Here is a 19,257-nt window from a genome sequence, read left to right as displayed (position 1 = left end):
TATTTCTCTAGTCTAAGATGTGGGGGGTTTATTTAAAAATATGTTTATTTCACTAGGCTAGTCAGTTAAGAACAAATTCTTATTTACAATGATTGCCTACAAGGGAACAGTGCCATGCTTTGTTCAGGGGCAGAACGACAGATTTTTACCTTATCAGCTCAGGGATTCAATCCAGCAACCTTTCAGTTACTGGCCCAACGTCCTAACGACTAGGCTACCTGTTATAAGCTGACATATGGAATTGTTTTAAGATGGTCATTCATAAAATGGCAAAAATGTAACAAAAAAAATCATAAGGAATAATGTTTTGAAGTGTCTGTCTTATATCTAGGATATATAAGACTGTTCAGGATATATACATACAAACACACACACTTATTTATACATACAATCCATTCGTAAAATTCTCAGACCCTGGACTTTTTGTTACATTACAGCCATATTCTAAAATGGATACAATTATTTATTTTTCCTCATCATTCCTCACACAATACCCCATAATGACATCACAATACCCCATAATGACAAAGCGAAAACAGGTTTAGCCATTTTCACAAATGTATTATAAATAAAACACAGGTGTACTCAGCCCCTTTCCTATGAGACTCGAAATTGAGCTCAGGTGCATTCTGTTTCCATTGATCATCCTTGAGATTTCTCCACTACTTGATTGGAGTCCACCTGTGGTGAATTCAATTGAGTGGACATTATTTGGAAAGGCACACACCTGTCTATATAAAAAGGTCCCACAGTTGATAGTGAATGTCAGAGCAAAAACCAAGCCATGAGGTTGAAGGAATTGTCCGTTGAGCTCCTAGACAGGGTTGTGTCGAGGCGCAAATCTGGGGAAGGGTACTAAAAAATGTCTGCAGCATTGAAGGTCCCCAAGAACACAGTGGCGTCAAGCCTTCTTAAATGGAAGTATAAACCACCAAGACTCTTCCTAGATCTGGCCCCCCTGGCCAAATGGGAAAGAAGGGTCTTGGTCAGGGAGGTGACCAAGAACCCAATGGTCACTCTGACAGAACTCCAGAGTTCCTCTGTGGAGATGGGAGAACCTTCCAGAAGGACAACGATCTCTGCAGCCCTCCACCAATCAGGCCTTTATGGTAGAGTGGCCAGACGGAAGCCACTTCTCAGTAAAAAGCACATGACAACCCACTTGGAGTTTGCCAAAAGGCACCTAAAGGACTCTCAGCCCATTAGAAACAAGATTCTCTGTTCTGATGAAACCAAGTTTAACTTTTTGGACTGAATGCCAAGCGTCACGTATGGAGGAAACCTGACACCATCCTTACAGTGAAGCATGGTGGTGGCAGCGTCATGCTGTGGGGATGTTTTTCAGCGGCAGGGACTGAGACTTGTCGGGATCGAGGGAAAGATGAACAGAGCAAAGTAGAGAGAGATCCTTGATAAAAACCTGCTCTAGGGCAAAGGTTCACCTTCCAACAGGACAATGACCCTAAGCACACTGCCAAGACAATGCAGGAGTGGCTTTTGGACACAGCTCAATGTCCTGTAGTGGCCCAGCCAGAGCCCAGACTTGAACCTGATCGAATATCTCTGGATAGACCTGGAAATAGCTGTGCAGCGACATTCCCCATCCAACCTGAAGGAGCTTGAGAGGATCTCAAATCAAAGTTTGTCAAGTGTGCCGAATACAACAGGTGTAGACCTTACAGTGAAATGCTTACTTACATGCTCTAACCAATAGTGCAAAAAAGGTATTAGGTGAACAATAGGTAAGTAAAGAAATAAAACAACAGTAAAAAGACAGTGAAAAACAGTAGCGAGGCTATATACAGTAGCGAGGCTATAAAAGTAGCGAGGCTACATACAGACACAGGTTAGTCAGGCTGATTGAGGTAGTATGTACATGTAGATATGGTTAAAGTGACTATGCATATATGATGAACAGAGAGTAGCAGTAGCGTAAAGAGGGGTTGGCGGGTGGTGGGACACAATGCAGATTGCCTGGTTAGACAATGGGCGGGAGCACTGGTTGGTCGGGCCAATTGAGGTAGTATGTACATACAGTATCTCACAAAAGTCAGTACACCCCTCATATTTTTGTAAATATTTGAGTATATATTTTCATGTGACAACACTGAGGAAATGACACTTTGCTACAATGTAGTGAGTGTACAGTTTGTATAACAGAGTAAATTTGCTCTCCCCTCAAAATAACACAACACACAGCCATTAATGTCTAAACCGCTGGCAACAAAAGTGAGTACACCCCTAAGTGAAAATATCCAAATTAGCCATTTTCCCTCCCCGGTGTCATGTGACTCGTTAGTGTTACAAGGTCTCAGGTCTGAATGGGGAGCAGGTGTGTTAAATTTGGTGTCATCGCTCTCACACTCCCTCATACTGACTGGCCACTGGAAGTTCAACATGGCACCTCATGGCAAAGAACTCTCTGAGGATCTGAAAAAAATAATTGTTGCTCTACATGAAGATGGCCTGGGCTATAAGAAGATTGCCAAGAAAGACCCTGAAACTGAGCTGCAGCAGGGTGGCCAAGACCATACAGTGGTTTAACAGGACAGGTTCCACTCAGAACAGGCCTCGCCATGGTCGACCAAAGAAGTTGAGTGCACGTGCTCAGCGTCATATCCAGAGGTTGTCTTTGGGAAATAGACGTATGAGTGCCGCCAGCATTGCTGCAGAGGTTGAAGGGGTGGGGAGTCAGCCTGTCAGTGCTCAGACCATACGCCGTACACTGCATCAAATTGGTCTGCATGGCTGTCGTCCCAGAAGGAAGCCTCTTCTAAAGATGATGCACAAGAAAGCCCGCAAACAGTTTGCTGAAGACAGGCAGACTAAGGACATGGATTACTGGAACCATGTCCTGTGGTCTGATGAGACCAAGATAAACTTATTTGGTTCAGATGGTGTCAAGCGTGTGTGGTGGCAACCAGGTGAGGAGTACAAAGACAAGCGTGTCTTGCCTACAGTCCAGCATGGTGGTGGGAGTGTCATGGTCTGGGGCTGCATGAGTGCTGCCGGCACTGGGGAGCTACAGTTCATTGAGGGAACCATGAATGCCAACATGTACTGTGACATACTGAAGCAGAGCATGATCCCCCTCTCTTCGGAGACTGGGCCGCAGGGCAGTATTCCAACATGATCACGACCCCAAACACACCTCCAAGACGACCACTGCCTTGCTAAAGAAGCTGAGGGTAAAGGTGATGGACTGTCCAAGCACGTCTCCAGACCTAAACCCTATTGAGCATCTGTGGGTCATCCTCAAACGGAAGGTGGAGGAGTGCAAGGTCTCTAACATCCACCAGCTCCATGATGTCGTCATGGAGGAGTGGAAGAGGACTCCAGTGGCAACCTGTGAAGCTCTGGTGAACTCCATGCTCAAGAGGGTTAAGGCAGTGCTGGAAAATGATGGTGGCCACACAAAATATTGACACTTTGGGCCCAATTTGGATATTTTCACTTAGGGGTGTACTCACTTTTGTTGCCAGCGGTTTAGACATTAATGGCTGTGTGTTGTGTTATTTTGAGGGGACAGCAAATGTACACTGTTATACAAGCTGTACACTCAGTACTTTACATTGTAGCAAAGTGTCATTTCTTCAGTGTGTCACATGAAAAGATATACTCAAATATTTACAAAAATGTGAGGGGTGTAGTCAGTTTTGTGAGATACTATATGTACATGAATGTATGGTTAAAGTGACTATGCATATGATAACCAGAGAGTAGCAGCAGCGTAAAAGAGGGGTTGGGGGGGGGGGGGGTCACACAATGAAAATAGTCCGGGTAGCCATTTGATTACCTGTTCAGGAGTCCTAGACTTGGCACTCCGGTACCGCTTGCCATGCGGTAGTAGAGAGAACAGTCTATGACTGGGGTGGCTGGGGTCTTTGACAATTTTTAGGACCTTCCTCTGACACCGCCTGGTGTAGAGGTCCTGGATGGCAGGCAGCTTAGCCCCAGTGATGTACTGTGCCGTACGCACTACTCTCTGTAGTGCCTTGCGGTCGGAGGCCGAGCAATTGCCGTACCAGGCAGTGATGCAACCAGTCAGGATGCTCTCGATGTTGCAGCTGTAGAACCTTTTGAGGATCTGAAGACTCATGAGGGGGAATAGGCTTTGTCGTGCCCTCTTCACAACTGTCTTGGTGTGTTTGGACCATTCTAGTTTGTTGGTGATGTGGACACCAAGGAACTTGAAGCTCTCAACCTGCTCCACTACAGCCCCGTTGATGAGAATGGTGGCGTGCTCGGTCCTCCTTTTCCTGTAGTCCACAATCATCTTAGTCTTGGTTACGTCGAGGGATAGGTTGTTATTCTGGCACCACCCGGCCAGGTCTCAGACCTACTCCCTATAGGCTGTCTCGTCGTTGTCGGTTATCAGGCCTACCATTGAGAGCAAAACGGGAGGCCAAATTGTTCGGAAGCTACAGCCATTTTCATGAATAGAACGATTTTCGGGATGGCTCAGTCTGACAAACGCCGCTGTAGCTCAGCCACCTTCCACCGCAGATGTGGAAGACCGCCACAGGTGGATGCGGTAGACTGAGACAGGTGGATGCGGTAGACCGCCACAGGTGGATGCGGTAGACTGAGACAGGTGGATGCGGTAGACCGCCACAGGTGGATGCGGTAGACTGAGACAGACAGTTCTAGCTTAAACCGACAGATTTTGATGGGGATGTTTTTATTACGTTTCTTATGTTGACGCACTGGTGCATCAATAGACTAAATGGGGATTTATATACAGAAAGTGCTTTTTGGAGTGCTTTGATTTAAGTTGCCCTTACCCACTGATACAGGGTCAGATATCTTTCATACCTCCAATGGTTGAGGTAGGATTGGGGCTAGGATAAACTGATCCTAGATCTGTGCTGAAGGTAAACTTCTACCCAGAAGGCTACTTAATGAATTAGTTAGTTTTTGCTCAGTATAGGAGTTAGGTAGAGAATGGACAGAGGGGGATAAGTGAGATATTTGAGTGGATCCTGCATCGATCCCAATACAGTGTGTTAATCTAGTGAGTTCCCCTCTGGCAGAAAACCCTGGCTAAACACAATACAGTGTGTTAATCTAGTGAGTTCCCCCTGGCAGAAAACCCTGGCTAAACACAATACAGTGTGTTAATCTAGTGAGTTCCCCCTGGCAGAAAACCCTGGCTAAACACAATAGTGTGTTAATCTAGTGAGTTCCCCCTGGCTAAACAGTGAAACAGCAGAACAGACGTTGGCCATTATAAAACCACGCTGAGCATATGAAGGGGGGGGGGGGGGCCTAAACCTTGAGATTGACTTTGGGTTCAGCATTGACAGGCAGTTTTGCCTCTATAACAGAGATATATAGATTATATCTAGTGATTTGGGGTTGGGCTGTGTATACAGTTTAAATCCAATATGGAACCTGCTTAGCAATGAGAGGTAATACGCCGTTTCATTTCACATAATTTGTTCTAGGACTCGAAAGAGAGCAGGAAGGAATGGCTTGTGCTGAGCAAGTTGATTTAGCTATCACTAGACATGCTGTCAGCTTTACTGACGGACAACGTAAAAAGGAATTATGATATGGCCTTCTATTCCACCCAGACTGTTTTGCTTTAATCAATGGCTGTAAATCAAGTTCTTTCTATAGGATTGCTTCAAGGTTCTACAATCTTTACAAACTAAGGCAAATTACATGTTTACTACAAAATTAAATATTTTATTTGCTGTACATGAATTGTGACTGACATTTCATTCAGATTTTCCTCCCGCATGACATGAAAATGTAGTGTAGACTGAGCGTTAAATTTAAAAAATACACAGAAAAATCCAAACTTTACAAATAAAAACTCAAGACAACAGGACTACTGTTGAATTGATGGCAGTGAAAAATTTGGTCTGATCGTACTCAGACAGACATAAGTAGAATTCTTCATAAGCTGCGAAAAAAACCCAGCAGATGCTCCCAATATATACAGCATGTAACATCTACACAATTCATAATATGTTGAATCCTTAAGATGCAAAACTGTTGGCAGGTGGTACTTTATACACAGACAAATGTTTTCCCACAATATCCAATAATGTGCAAAAGAGTGGGATTGCATGGACATGATTGCACAACAACCAGACATTTTGACCCATCGCTACTGACCTTGGCCATGCTAAAATATAGTTAACATCCACCGTTCCTTCCTTCCTTCCTTGAATCGATAACACATCTGACAGCATTGGTTAGGTGAAAATGGTATCATGTCTCCTTGAGGAGGGAAGGAAGAAAGGGAAGACAGAAAAAGCGAGAGCGGTGTATCCTTGTCAAAATAGTAACAGAGATGAAAGATGAGACTATACATGGAATACTACAAGAGGTGGGGGTCTCAGAGTGAAGGAAACATCATTAGGGCCAGGGTTTAGCCATCCATCCAGTCATAACCAATGGACCCGCTTGACTTGATCCTCGTCCTGTTCTCACCGGCCAGAAGAGCGGAGTTAGTTCAAGACTGTAGGCATCATCTTGTTAAAAAAAAAGGCACACTACGGGTCCTCCCGAGTGGCGCAGCGGTCTAAGGCACTGCATCGCGGTTCATTCCCGGGCTGTGCCACAACTGGCTGTGGCCGGGAGTCCCATAGGACGGCGCACAATTGGCCCAGTGTTGTCTGGCTTAGGAGGGTTTGGCCGGGGGCGTGCTTTACTTGGCTCATTGCGCTCTAGCGACTCCTTGTGGCTGGCCAGGTGACTGCAGGCTGACCCTGGTCGCCAGTTGAACAGTGTTTCCTCCGACACATTGGTGCGGCTGGCTTTCGGGTTAAGCTGGCGGGTGTTAAGGAGCGTGGCTTGGCGGGTCATGTTTCGGACTCCACCTTCGCCTCTCCTGAGCCCGTAAGGGAGTTGCAGCGATGATACAAGATCATAATTAGGGAGAAAAAGTGGGGGTAAAACACACTAAAGAAGACCCAGTACAACACCACTCCTCCTCACAACCAGAATTTTCTCCTCTCGTTTCCAGTTCAGAGAAGGAATGACACTTGTTGGCCTCGCAGATTATATTAACATACAAAGAGCATTAGTCAGTCACCGACCCTACACACCCTGACCTGTAGCTCTCCAGGACCAGGCTTGGTCAAGTCATCATCTGTTATCCAGGGTGAAAAAGTACAGCAGGCTGTGAGGGACATTAGGAGTGTTTGATAGTGTATTTGCCTTTCTGCAGCTGAGAGATGTAGAGTTTGGACTTGCTGCTGTCAAGCCGTTTGAACCACACCACATCATGGTTTATGGTGGTTATGGCACTGTGCGGAGAGACGGAAGAGGATTGGATAATAAAATATATGAATTTACATTACATACACCTATATGCCTCCTTACACCAATTCACTTACAACACTTGAATCTAGTGTATGAATGTAAACAGTTTATCCACACAAGATCATGCTCCCACACTCAAATGTGTCACATGCAAATATACATACAGAAATACACACACACACACTTACCTCAAAGACATCCGCATATGCACACACCATTTGAAATCATACATTTCCTACACAGACGCCAAGACACACACCTGGTAGGGTGTTGGTCCTTCTTGTTGATACACAAGGCCTGTCCTCTGCACTACCACTGGCTGTCATAGAACAGTCTGCCCTCCTCAGACCTCGCCAGATGGTGGTGTCTGTCAGCCTTGGTAGGGACTACACACACGTCATAATGAAGGTACAACAGTTGTAAGCACTATGTATTAACATATACCCACACTATCTAAATAGATACATTCAGAAAGTCTTAAGGGGTGAAACTAAGCTGGTACGATCCGGGACGGGGGGCTGTGCCATACCGGTTGAACAAGAGCCTATCACAATAATTAACACAAATATGCCAAGGAAACTGTAGGCTGCTACACTATTAATTAGCATTACAGCATGTCACCTACATGAAACACTGGCAAATGGACTTAAAACCTGGAGAATACTCTCCAAACTGATTTTGATAAGTTAATTTTTGCGAAGGCAGAGATGAGTGGCCGAGACGTGCGCAGATCCATCAATTCAGGTTACCAAAAATATATACACACACACGAAGTCAGAAGTTTACATACACTTAGGTGGTGCACTTCACAAAATAGATGGCATCATGAGGATGGAAATTATGTGGATATATTGAAGCAACATCTCACGACATCAGTCAGGAAGTTAAAGCTTGGTCGCAAATGGGTCTTCCAAATGGACAATGACCCCAAGCATACCTCCAAAGTTGTGGCAAAATGGCAACAAAGTCAAGGTAATGGAGTGGCCATCACAAAGCCCTGACCTCATCCTATAGAAGATTTGTGGGCAGAACTGAAAAAGCATGTGCGAGCAAGGAGGCCTACAAACCTGACTCAGTTACACCAGCTCTGTCAGGAGGAATGGGCCAAAACATTTGACCCAAGTTAAACAATTTAAAGGCAATGCTACCAAATACTAATTGAGTGCATGTAAACTTCTGACCCACTGGGAATGTGATGAAAGAAATAAAAGCTGAAATAAATAGTTCTCTCAACTATTATTCTGACATTTCACATTCTTAAAATAAAGTGGTGATCCTAATTTACCTAAAACAGGGAATTTTTGATAGGATTAAATGTCAGGAATTGTGAAAAACTGAGTTTAAATATATTTGGCTAAGGTGTATGTAAACTTCCGACTTAAAACTGTGTGCGTGTGTGTGTATGTATATACAGTGCCTTGCGAAAGTATTCGGCCCCCTTGAACTTTTCGACCTTTTGCCACATTTCAGGCTTCAAACAAAGATATAAAACTGTAATTTTTTGTGAAGAATCAACAACAAGTGGGACACAATTATGAAGTGGAACGAAATTTATTGGATATTTCAAACTTTTTTAACAAATAAAAAACTGAAAAATTGGGCATGCTAAATTATTCAGCCCCCTTAAGTTAATACTTTGTAGCGCCACCTTTTGCTGCGATTACAGCTGTAAGTCGCTTGGGGTGTCTATCAGTTTTGCACATCGAGAGACTGAAATTTTTGCCCATTCCTCCTTGCAAAACAGCTCGAGCTCAGTGAGGTTGGATGGAGAGCGTTTGTGAACAGCAGTTTTCAGTTCTTTCCACAGATTCTCGATTGGATTCAGGTCTGGACTTTGACTTGGCCATTCTAACACCTGGATATGTTTATTTGTAAACCATTCCATTGTAGATTTTGCTTTATGTTTTGGATCATTGTCTTGTTGGAAGACAAATCTCCGTCCCAGTCTCAGGTCTTTTGCAGACTCCATCAGGTTTTCTTCCAGAATGGTCCTTTATTTGGCTCCATCCATCTTCCCATCAATTTTAACCATCTTCCCTGCCCCTGCTGAAGAAAAGCAGGCCCAAACCATGATGCTGCCACCACCATGTTTGACAGTGGGGATGGTGTGTTCAGGGTGATGAGCTGTGTTGCTTTTACGCCAAACATAACGTTTTGCATTGTTGCCAAAATGTTCGATTTTGATTTCATCTGACCAGAGCACCTTCTACCACATGTTTGGTGTGTCTCCCAGGTGGCTAGTGGCAAACTTTAAACTACACTTTTTATGGATGGCTTTCTTCTTGCCACTCTTCCATAAAGGCCAGATTTGTGCAGTATACGACTGATTGTTGTCCTATGGACAGAGTCTCCCACCTCAGCTGTAGATCTTTGCAGTTCATCCAGAGTGATCATGGGCCTCTTGGCTGCATCTCTGATCAGTCTTCTCCTTGTATGAGCTGAAAGTTTAGAGGGTCGGCCAGGTCTTCGTAGATTTGCAGTGGTCTGATACTCCTTCCATTTCAATATTATCGCTTGCACAGTGCTCCTTGGGATGTTTAAAGCTTGGGAAATCTTTTTGTATCCAAATCCGGCTTTAAACTTCTCCACAACAGTATCTCGGACCTGCCTGGTGTGTTCCTTGTTCTTCATGATGCTCTCTGCGCTTTAAACGGACCTCTGAGACTATCACAGAGCAGGTGCATTTATACGGAGACTTGATTACACACAGGTGGATTCTATTTATCATCATTAGTCATTTAGGTCAACATTGGATCATTCAGAGATCCTCACTGAACTTCTGGAGAGAGTTTGCTGCACTGAAAGTAAAGGGGCTGAATAATTTTGCACGCCCAATTTTTCAGTTTTTTTATTTGTTAAAAAAGTTTGAAATATCCAATAAATTTCGTTCCACTTCATGATTGTGTCCCACTTGTTGTTGATTCTTCACAAAAAATTACAGTTTTATATCTTCATGTTTGAAGCCTGAAATGTGGCAAAAGGTCGAAAAGTTCAAGGGGGCCGAATACTTTCGCAAGGCACTGCATGCATGCATGCATATATATAATTATTTTTTTTAACAAATGACTTTCCATTCATCAACTGGCAGGTGCACAGTATGGAAGCAGGAATTATTTTAGAGTGGACGAATATACGCAGGTGATTGACAATCAGATGAAAACATCATGACTAGTTATGTTAATGGCACATCAAAATAATACATTTTAAAAGATAAATGGCAAATCTTTACTATTGGGCCCACAGAGATCCTATTAACTGAATGGGGACGCTGCACGTCATCCTATTAACTGAATGGGGACGCTGCACGTCATCCTATTAACTGAATGGGGACGCTGCACGTCATCCTATTAACTGAATGGGGACGCTGCACGTCATCCTATTAACTGAATGGGGACGCTGCACATCATTCTATTAAATGAATAAGGATTCTATATGTCATTCTATGTCTAGCCCCCCCCCCCCAAAAAAATAAAAAAAAATTAAAATAATGTAAACATAGAAGGTACAGGTGAATTTGTTTTATCTACTTTCATCCCTGCTCTTAATATAATGTGGGGCCAGATACTGTAACAAACGAAAGACATAAATCTGAGATTCTTACCATCAACCTTGACCCTGTGCGACCCCAACGTCGCCTCCGCCTGTGGTGCATACAGAACAAGATTGAAAAGTTAAATTCCAACCCTAACAAAATTACAACAAAGACTTACATTTGGTTAACTCAAATACCTTTCGTATTGCTGTCCAGTCTTCAAGTACATCAAGGTCTTGCAACATATAAACAATATATGGACGTGAGAAGGGGTTAGGTAAAAAAGTAAAGTTCTTTATTGATATTAGCACTGACCGTATCTAATACAGCATTGATAGAGTAAGACGGGTAGAAAGAAAGGATATCAGAGACAACAGGCTTCTTTTTCTTGACAGGGCAGAAGGGATCCTTCTTCTTGTTCTTCCGTGAATGTAAACCATCGTTCCACAGTTCTGGAATGCAGAGACAGAGCAAAAAGAGTGCAAAGCCACTCAAGACAGTTAGTGCCTTCAGAAAGTGTTCCCACCCCTTGACTTTTTCTACATTATGTTACAACAGGAATTAAAAAAATTGGGATTTTTGGTCACTGGCCCACACACACACACAATACCCCATAATGTCAAAGTGGAATTATGTTTAGACATTTTTACAAATCAATTAAAAATGAAAAGCTGAAATGTCTTAAGGTAATAAGTATTCAACCCCTTGGTTATTGGCAAGACAAAATAAGTTCCAGAGTACAAATCTGCTTAACAAGTCACATAATAAGTTGCTTGGACTCACTCTGTGTGCAATAATGTTTAACATGATTTTTGAATGACCTCATCTCTGTACCCCACACACAGATTATTGTAAGGTCCCTCAGTTGAGAAGTGAATTTCAAGCCCTGATTCAACCACAAAGACCAGGGAGGTTAACCAATGACTCAAAGAATGGCCCCTATTGGTAGATGGGTAAAAATAAAAAGCAGACATTTAATATCCTTTTGAGCATGGTGAAGTTATTAATTACACTTTGGGTGTATTGATAAACCCAGTCACTACAAAGATACAGGCGTCCTTCCTAACTCAATTACAGGAGAGGAAGGAAAATGCTCCGGGATTTCACCATGAGGCCAATGGTGACTTTAAAACAGTTTGATTTTTATTTAACTAGGAAAGTCAGTTAAGGACAAATTCTTATTTACAATGACAGGCTACCCCGGCCAAACCCGGACGACGCTGGGCCAATTGTGCACCGCCCTATCGGACTCACGATCATGGCCAGTTGTGATACAGGTCGAAATCGAACACAGGTCTGTAGTGACACCTCTAGTTACGCCACAATACTAACCTAACTGACCGAGTGAAAAGGACGCCTGTACACAATACAAATATTCTAAAACATGCATGCTGTTTGCAACAAGGCACTAAAGTAAAACTGCAAAAAATGTGGCAAAGCAAATTACTTTTTGTCCTGAATAAATAAATGTTAAGTTTGGGGCAAATCCAATACAACAAATTACTGAGTACCACTCTCCATATTTTCAAGCATACTGGTGGCTGCATCATATTATGGGTATAATTTTAATCATTAAGGACAGGATTAAAAAAAGAAACAGAATGGAGCTAAGCACAGGCAAAATCCTAGAGGAAACCTGGTTCAGTCTGATTTCCACCAGACACTGGGAGATTAATTCACCTTTCAGCAGGACAAGAACCTAAAACACAAGGCCAAATATACACTGGAGTTGCTTAGTTAGTTTTGACTTAAATCTACTTGAAAATCTATGGCAAGGCCTGAAAATGGTTGTCTAGCGATGATCAACAACCAATTAAACAGAGCTTGAAGAATTTTGAAAATAATTAAAAGAAATGGGCAAATGTTGCACAATCCAAGAGAGAAAAGCTCTGAGAGACTTACCCAGAAAGACTCACAGCTGTAATCACTACCAAAGGTGTTTCTACAAAAGTACTGACTCAGGGGTGTGAATACTATTGTAAATTAGATATTTCTGTATTTCATTTTCAATTAATTTGCAAAAATGTAAAAAAATATATATATATATTTTTACTTTGTCATTATGGGATACCGTTTGTAGATGGTGAGAGAAAAAAATATAAATTGAATACATTTTGAATTCAGTCTAACACAAGATGAGAAAAGAAGAAACACACTGCTCTTGATAGGATCACTGCTCTTTAATAAGCTTTACGTATCGACCTCAAGGCCTTTGTCAGAGCTTTTGTGTGCGTTTATAATTTGCACCCTTATGTAGACATAGCGCCACCCTCATCGATTCAATGATAATCGAATGGGGTTGGAGTCGAGGGAAAATAAGCAAGTGTTACCAAATATAACAATGTGCATTTCATAAGTATTCACATCAAAATGTGGAATAAGTCAAAGGGTATGAATACTTTGTGAAGGCACTTTCAATCCGAGCTGGTATACCTAAGATTGTAGGGTATGCAGGTTTTTTTCTCTCCAGCCCTGCATTTAAACACCTAATTCAGCCCTGCATTTAAACACCTAATTCAACCCATCAACTACCCTCCATTACCTTCATTCAGGAGTGCCAGTAAAAGCATTTACTTAGATTAACAGGCCTTAAAGTCATTTCCAACTAATATTGACTTTACAGTAATAGCCCTTCCTCAAGGTCCTCTGTATATAGTTAACAGGATCACAGTACTGCATATAGCCCAGGGCTATAGCCTCCACAACGCCTCCTGTACCTGAGGTGATGTCGATACTGTGTCGGTCCTCCTCCAGGCGTCTGATCTTCTCCTCTAAGTCACTGTGCACCGTGTCAAACAGCAACAGCTTCTCACTCTGGGAGGAGACACAGAACATGGATGAGTACTGTAGTACTACCAAAGCCACGGAGAGAGACCCTGGTCCAATACATACAAAAATGCACCTTTGCTGATTGCATAACTACAAAGCATTCTACATTATTTTCCAGTAGTTTGCCATGCAACCTTCATTAGTAACTAGACAAGTTAAAGCAAGGATTCAAACCAACTGCTTTCTACAGCCCGAAACCTCAGACAGGGCCAGAGACAAACAATGATTTAATTCCACATTTGAGCACTGTCACATTATTCACTGGCCCAACAATTGGCCCTTGGGGATCAATAAAGTAGTATGGTATTAATTGACCCCGACCTCCCAGTGTTGGCAGGCAGCCTGGATCTCACAGTCGTACTTGTTCTTCACAGACTCAAGACACAGCTCTTGGTAGATCCCTAGAGAAAATACAAGACAAGGAAAACATCTCTTTACTCTTGGCACCCTTCAGAAGGTTTGACGTCACTGAGAACAGAGCCATACATCTACAGTGTAACAGTACATTGTATTTAAGATACGATAGTACTTCATTCATTTCACAGGGGGGACATTTTATTGCACCAGCCAACACATACATTACCAATAAATACACCATTAAAAGGACAAACAGACATTCAAAGCATCACATCAATGAATATAAAAAGTGTTTGTGTTAAAAAGGATAAGCGGAAACGTTATGTTTTAGACCTGGCTAAAATAAATCTGCCATAGCACTGTGATGCTCCAGGTACTGTGGAGGGGGTGTATAGTCTTGGCCATAGCACTGTGATGCTCCAGGTACTGTGGAGGGGGTGTCTAGTCTTGGCCATAGCACTGTGATGCTCCAGGGACTGTGGAGGGGGTGTATAGTCTTGGCCATAGCACTGTGATGCTCCAGGTACTGTGGAGGGGGTGTCGAGTCTTGGCCATAGCACTGTGATGCTCCAGGTACTGTGGAGGGGGTGTCTAGTCTTGGCCATAGCACTGTGATGCTCCAGGTACTGTGGAGGGGGTGTCTAGTCTTGGCCATAGCACTGTGATGCTCCAGGGACTGTGGAGGGGGTGTCTAGTCTTGGCCATAGCACTGTGATGCTCCAGGTACTGTGGAGGGGGTGTCTGGTCTTGGCCATAGCACTGTGATGCTCCAGGCAGGTACTGTGGAGGGGGTGTCTAGTCTTGGCCATAGCACTGTGATGCTCCAGGGACTGTGGAGGGGGTGTCTAGTCTTGGCCATAGCACTGTGATGCTCCAGGGACTGTGGAGGGGGTGTCTAGTCTTGGCCATAGCACTGTGATGCTCCAGGCAGGTACTGTGGAGGGGGTGTCTAGTCTTGGCCATAGCACTGTGATGCTCCAGGTACTGTGGAGGGGGTGTCTAGTCTTGGCCATAGCACTGTGATGCTCCAGGCAGGTACTGTGGAGGGGGTGTCTAGTCTTGGCCATAGCACTGTGATGCTCCAGGGACTGTGGAGGGGGTGTCTAGTCTTGGCCATAGCACTGTGATGCTCCAGGCAGGGGACTGTGGAGGGGGTGTCTAGTCTTGGCCATAGCACTGTGATGCTCCAGGCAGGGACTGTGGAGGGGGTGTCTAGTCTTGGCCATAGCACTGTGATGCTCCAGGCAGGTACTGTGGAGGGGGTGTCTAGTCTTGGCCATAGCACTGTGATGCTCCAGGTACTGTGGAGGGGGTGTCTAGTCTTGGCCATAGCACTGTGATGCTCCAGGCAGGGACTGTGGAGGGGGTGTCTAGTCTTGGCCATAGCACTGTGATGCTCCAGTCAGGGACTGTGGAGGGGGTGTCTAGTCTTGGCCATAGCACTGTGATGCTCCAGGCAGGGACTGTGGAGGGGGTGTCTAGTCTTGGCCATAGCACTGTGATGCTCCAGGTACTGTGGAGGGGGTGTCTAGTCTTGGCCATAGCACTGTGATGCTCCAGGCAGGGACTGTGGAGGGGGTGTCTAGTCTTGGCCATAGCACTGTGATGCTCCAGGCAGGGACTGTGGAGGGGGTGTCTAGTCTTGGCCATAGCACTGTGATGCTCCAGGTAGGGACTGTGGAGGGGGTGTCTAGTCTTGGCCATAGCACTGTGATGCTCCAGGCAGGTACTGTGGAGGGGGTGTCTAGTCTTGGCCATAGCACTGTGATGCTCCAGGGACTGTGGAGGGGGTGTCTAGTCTTGGCCATAGCACTGTGATGCTCCAGGCAGGTACTGTGGAGGGGGTGTCTAATCTTGGCTATAGCACTGTGATGCTCCAGGTACTGTGGAGGGGGTGTCTAGTCTTGGCCATAGCACTGTGATGCTCCAGGCAGGGACTGTGGAGGGGGTGTCTAGTCTTGGCCATAGCACTGTGATGCTCCAGGCAGGGACTGTGGAGGGGGTGTCTAGTCTTGGCCATAGCACTGTGATGCTCCAGGTACTGTAGAGGGGGTGTCTAGTCTTGGCCATAGCACTGTGATGCTCCAGGTACTGTGGAGGGGGTGTCTAGTCTTGGCCATAGCACTGTGATGCTCCAGGTACTGTAGAGGGGGTGTCTAGTCTTGGCCATAGCACTGTGATGCTCCAGGCAGGTACTGTGGAGGGGATGTCTAGTCTTGGCCATAGCACTGTGATGCTCCAGGGACTGTGGAGGGGGTGTCTAGTCTTGGCTATAGCACTGTGATGCTCCAGGCAGGGACTGTGGAGGGGGTGTCTAGTCTTGGCCATAGCACTGTGATGCTCCAGGTACTGTGGAGGGGGTGTCTAGTCTTGGCCATAGCACTGTGATGCTCCAGGTAATGTGGAGTGGGTGGCACTGTGATGCTCCAGGTACTGTGGAGGGGGTGTCTAGTCTTGGCCATAGCACTGTGATGCTCCAGGTAATGTGGAGGGGGTGTCTAGTCTTGGCCATAGCACTGTGATGCTCCAGGCAGGTACTGTGGAGGGGGTGTCTAGTCTTGGCCATAGCACTGTGATGCTCCAGGCAGGTACTGTGGAGGGGGTGTCTAGTCTTGGCCATAGCACTGTGATGCTCCAGGCAGGTACTGTGGAGGGGGTGTCTAGTCTTGGCCATAGCACTGTGATGCTCCAGGCAGGTACTGTGGAGGGGGTGTCTAGTCTTGGCCATAGCACTGTGATGCTCCAGGGACTGTGGAGGAGGTGGCACTGTGATGCTCCAGGTACTGTGGAGGAGGTGGCCAGTGTTGGCTTCTATACTCCTAAGCTTTCTGAGGATCCGCTTATCCAGGATGGGCTCTAGACTGTCCTGGTGAGTGCCGATGATAGATCCAGCCTTCTGAGACTATAGACAACTTATATAAGCAGATGTTTGTTAGTTATATTTGGAGGAAGCCTACCCAGGAACCCGGTCATCTAGGGAACACACAACTAAAATGTTAGAAAACCACTGATCTTTCTGACGTTGACATCAGCCGCCTGTCACAACTAAAGTTAAATGCAAAGTCGGACGTTAGTTTCCAATCTAGTGTAGGCAATGTGACATGGAAACTCACCGCCCACTTTAGTTCTGATTTGCATATTCTCCTGTAGGTTGGCAAGTGGTTCCAGATACTCTTGGGCACAGGCTGCTATAACCTCCTGTAGCTTTATATCCACCTGACAGAGCCTCTCCTTGTACAGCCTGGTCATAACGGGATAGACAGGGGTGAGCCAATATAGCAGCATCATCAGTAGCTAGTTAACTTGGCTAAAACATGCACGTAAACATGGACCAGAAATCAATCAATCTGGTAAGAGTGATTCAATTCAATGTCTTTACTGTTCTTTCAAGTCGCCGAATTGCTTCTCCAGGGTGGTCATCTCGTCCATGCATTCCACTCGTCTTCTCTCGCAGTCCTCATCGTTCATCTCTGTTGACAAAATGAACATGTCAACTGTCAGACAACTCCAACACAGTAAACACAGTAGAAGCAGCTAGCTAGCAACTATAGCAACATGGCCACGCAGCATCACTTTCGTCATAAAGGAGACCATCATCAAAATCGCCATGAATACTGTACTAAAACACACGTAAAACATTTTGAAACTGCATAACAGCAAGCTGCATTTGGCCAAGTTAAATCTAGCTAGTTACATTTATTGTATTCCTTACCCGAGCTGTCTCCATCGTCAGATACAGAAGAGCTGACAGTGTCTTCTTCGTCCGTGCTACTAGCGTCTTGCTCTGGGAAATCAACCTCCATATTCTTCGTGGTTGCTTTCTTTCTTTTCGCGAGCTTGCACTTATTAAATTACTGATGATAGGTTGGCGACCTAAACTGTGTCAAAATAAGAGTGTTTTATCAATATAAACAAAGACGGCTAAACAACTAACTAGATTGTTAGTTAGCTAAATAGCTAAAACAGAGCAGAAACTGGACAACGATTTTTATAACTGACCCAAGATAGACCACAGCCTGTCGTTTCTAATGGGAAGTATTTAGTCTTCTTCTGTGGATTTTATATGGCGGTTGGCAACCAACTTTAAGGTGCATTACCGCCACCAACCGGTCTGGATTGTGGACCAGAGACAGTGAAGGTTTTATTCTACCCAATAATCTAGTCTCCCCAACGAAACGAAATACATAATTAAATACTACATCCTCTGAAGATGTCCCAGCAGTTCACTTAATCCTGGCTCTTCAACCCCATTACTCCTCAAATCTAATAACAATCGCTACTTTTCTCTCACATATTTCTGGCACTGAAATAGAACAGCCACTGTCTCCATCTCCTTCTGACAATGATCACACCTCCCAGCCGGATGTTTCCCCACCACTTTCAATGTGCTATTTAGCCTTGTGTGTAACAGTCTCAGCCTTGTGACTACACTTTCCTCCTTTCTCTCTCGGCCTGAGGACCTCCCTGCCCCCACCTTTTCCTTGATCTTATACAGGTGTCAAAACAAATCAAATCAAATTTTAATTGGTCACATACACATGATTAGCAGATGTTACTGCGGGTGTAGCGAAATGCTTGTGCCTCTAGCTCCGACAGTGCAGTAATATCTAACAAGTAATATCAAAATAATGACACAACATATACCCAATACACACAAATCTAAGTAGGAATGAATTAAGACTATATACATATGGACGAGCAATGTCAGAGCGGAACGGACTAAGATACAGTAGAATAGTGCAGAATACAGTATATACATATATGAGTGATGCAAGATATGTAAACATTATTAAGTGAATGAGATACCATAGAATAGCATAGAAACAGTATATACATATGAGATGAGTAATGCAAGATACGTAAACATTATTAAGTGACTAAGATACCGTAGAATAGTACAGAATACAGTATATACATATCAGATGAGTAATGCCAGATATGTAAACATTATTAAAGTGACTAGTGTTCCATTCCTTAAAGTGGCCAGTGATTTCTAGTCTATGCCTACAGGCAGCAGCCTCTAATGTGCTTGTGATTGCTGTTTAACAGTCTAATGGCCTTGAGATAGAAGCTGTTTCAGTCTCTCGGTCCCAGCTTTGATGCACCTGTACTGACCTAAGCCTTCTGGATGACCTAAGCCTTCTGGATTTTTCCAACTTAATTGAGGAAAATAAGAACAATCCGAAATTTCTTTTTGATACTGTCGTAAAGTTAACTAAAAAGCAGCATTCCCCAGGAGAGGATGGCTCTCACTTTAGCAG

The 19,257-nt window shown here is 44.3% G+C and overlaps 1 protein-coding gene across 1 annotated transcript; it reads right to left on the bottom strand.

Annotated features, from left to right (window-relative positions):
- Positions 1-5,670: 5,670 nt before the first annotated feature.
- Positions 5,671-18,042, bottom strand: LOC106608221 (breast cancer metastasis-suppressor 1-like protein). The gene is made up of 10 exons (XM_014206053.2): positions 17,709-18,042; positions 17,376-17,466; positions 17,110-17,237; positions 13,961-14,040; positions 13,528-13,624; positions 11,176-11,262; positions 11,008-11,072; positions 10,880-10,919; positions 7,538-7,664; positions 5,671-7,262 (listed from the first exon to the last, which is right to left on the bottom strand). Exons 1-9 carry the CDS (start codon positions 17,797-17,799, stop codon positions 7,588-7,590), a joined length of 756 nt encoding a protein of 251 aa, XP_014061528.1. The 5' UTR covers positions 17,800-18,042; the 3' UTR covers positions 5,671-7,262; positions 7,538-7,587.
- Between the last annotated feature and the right edge of the window lie 1,215 nt (positions 18,043-19,257).

Source organism: Salmo salar, chromosome 06 (genome assembly GCF_965601325.2).
Source record: "Salmo salar chromosome 06, fSalSal1, whole genome shotgun sequence".
Lineage (NCBI taxonomy): Eukaryota > Metazoa > Chordata > Actinopteri > Salmoniformes > Salmonidae > Salmo > Salmo salar.
The sequence above is the reverse complement of the archived record's forward strand: the minus strand, read 5'-3'. Positions and strand labels throughout refer to the sequence as shown.

Coding starts and splice junctions, on each gene's coding strand:
- LOC106608221 (XM_014206053.2), bottom strand. CDS start 17,799: ATGGAGGTTGATTTCCCAGAGCAAGACGCTAGTAGCACGGACGAAGAA. Junction 17,238..17,375: donor TTCGGCGACTTGAAAGAACA/GTAAAGACATTG, acceptor CGTTATGACCAG/GCTGTACAAGGAGAGGCTCT. Junction 14,041..17,109: donor AATCAGAACTAAAGTGGGCG/GTGAGTTTCCAT, acceptor TATTTTCTCTAG/GGATCTACCAAGAGCTGTGT.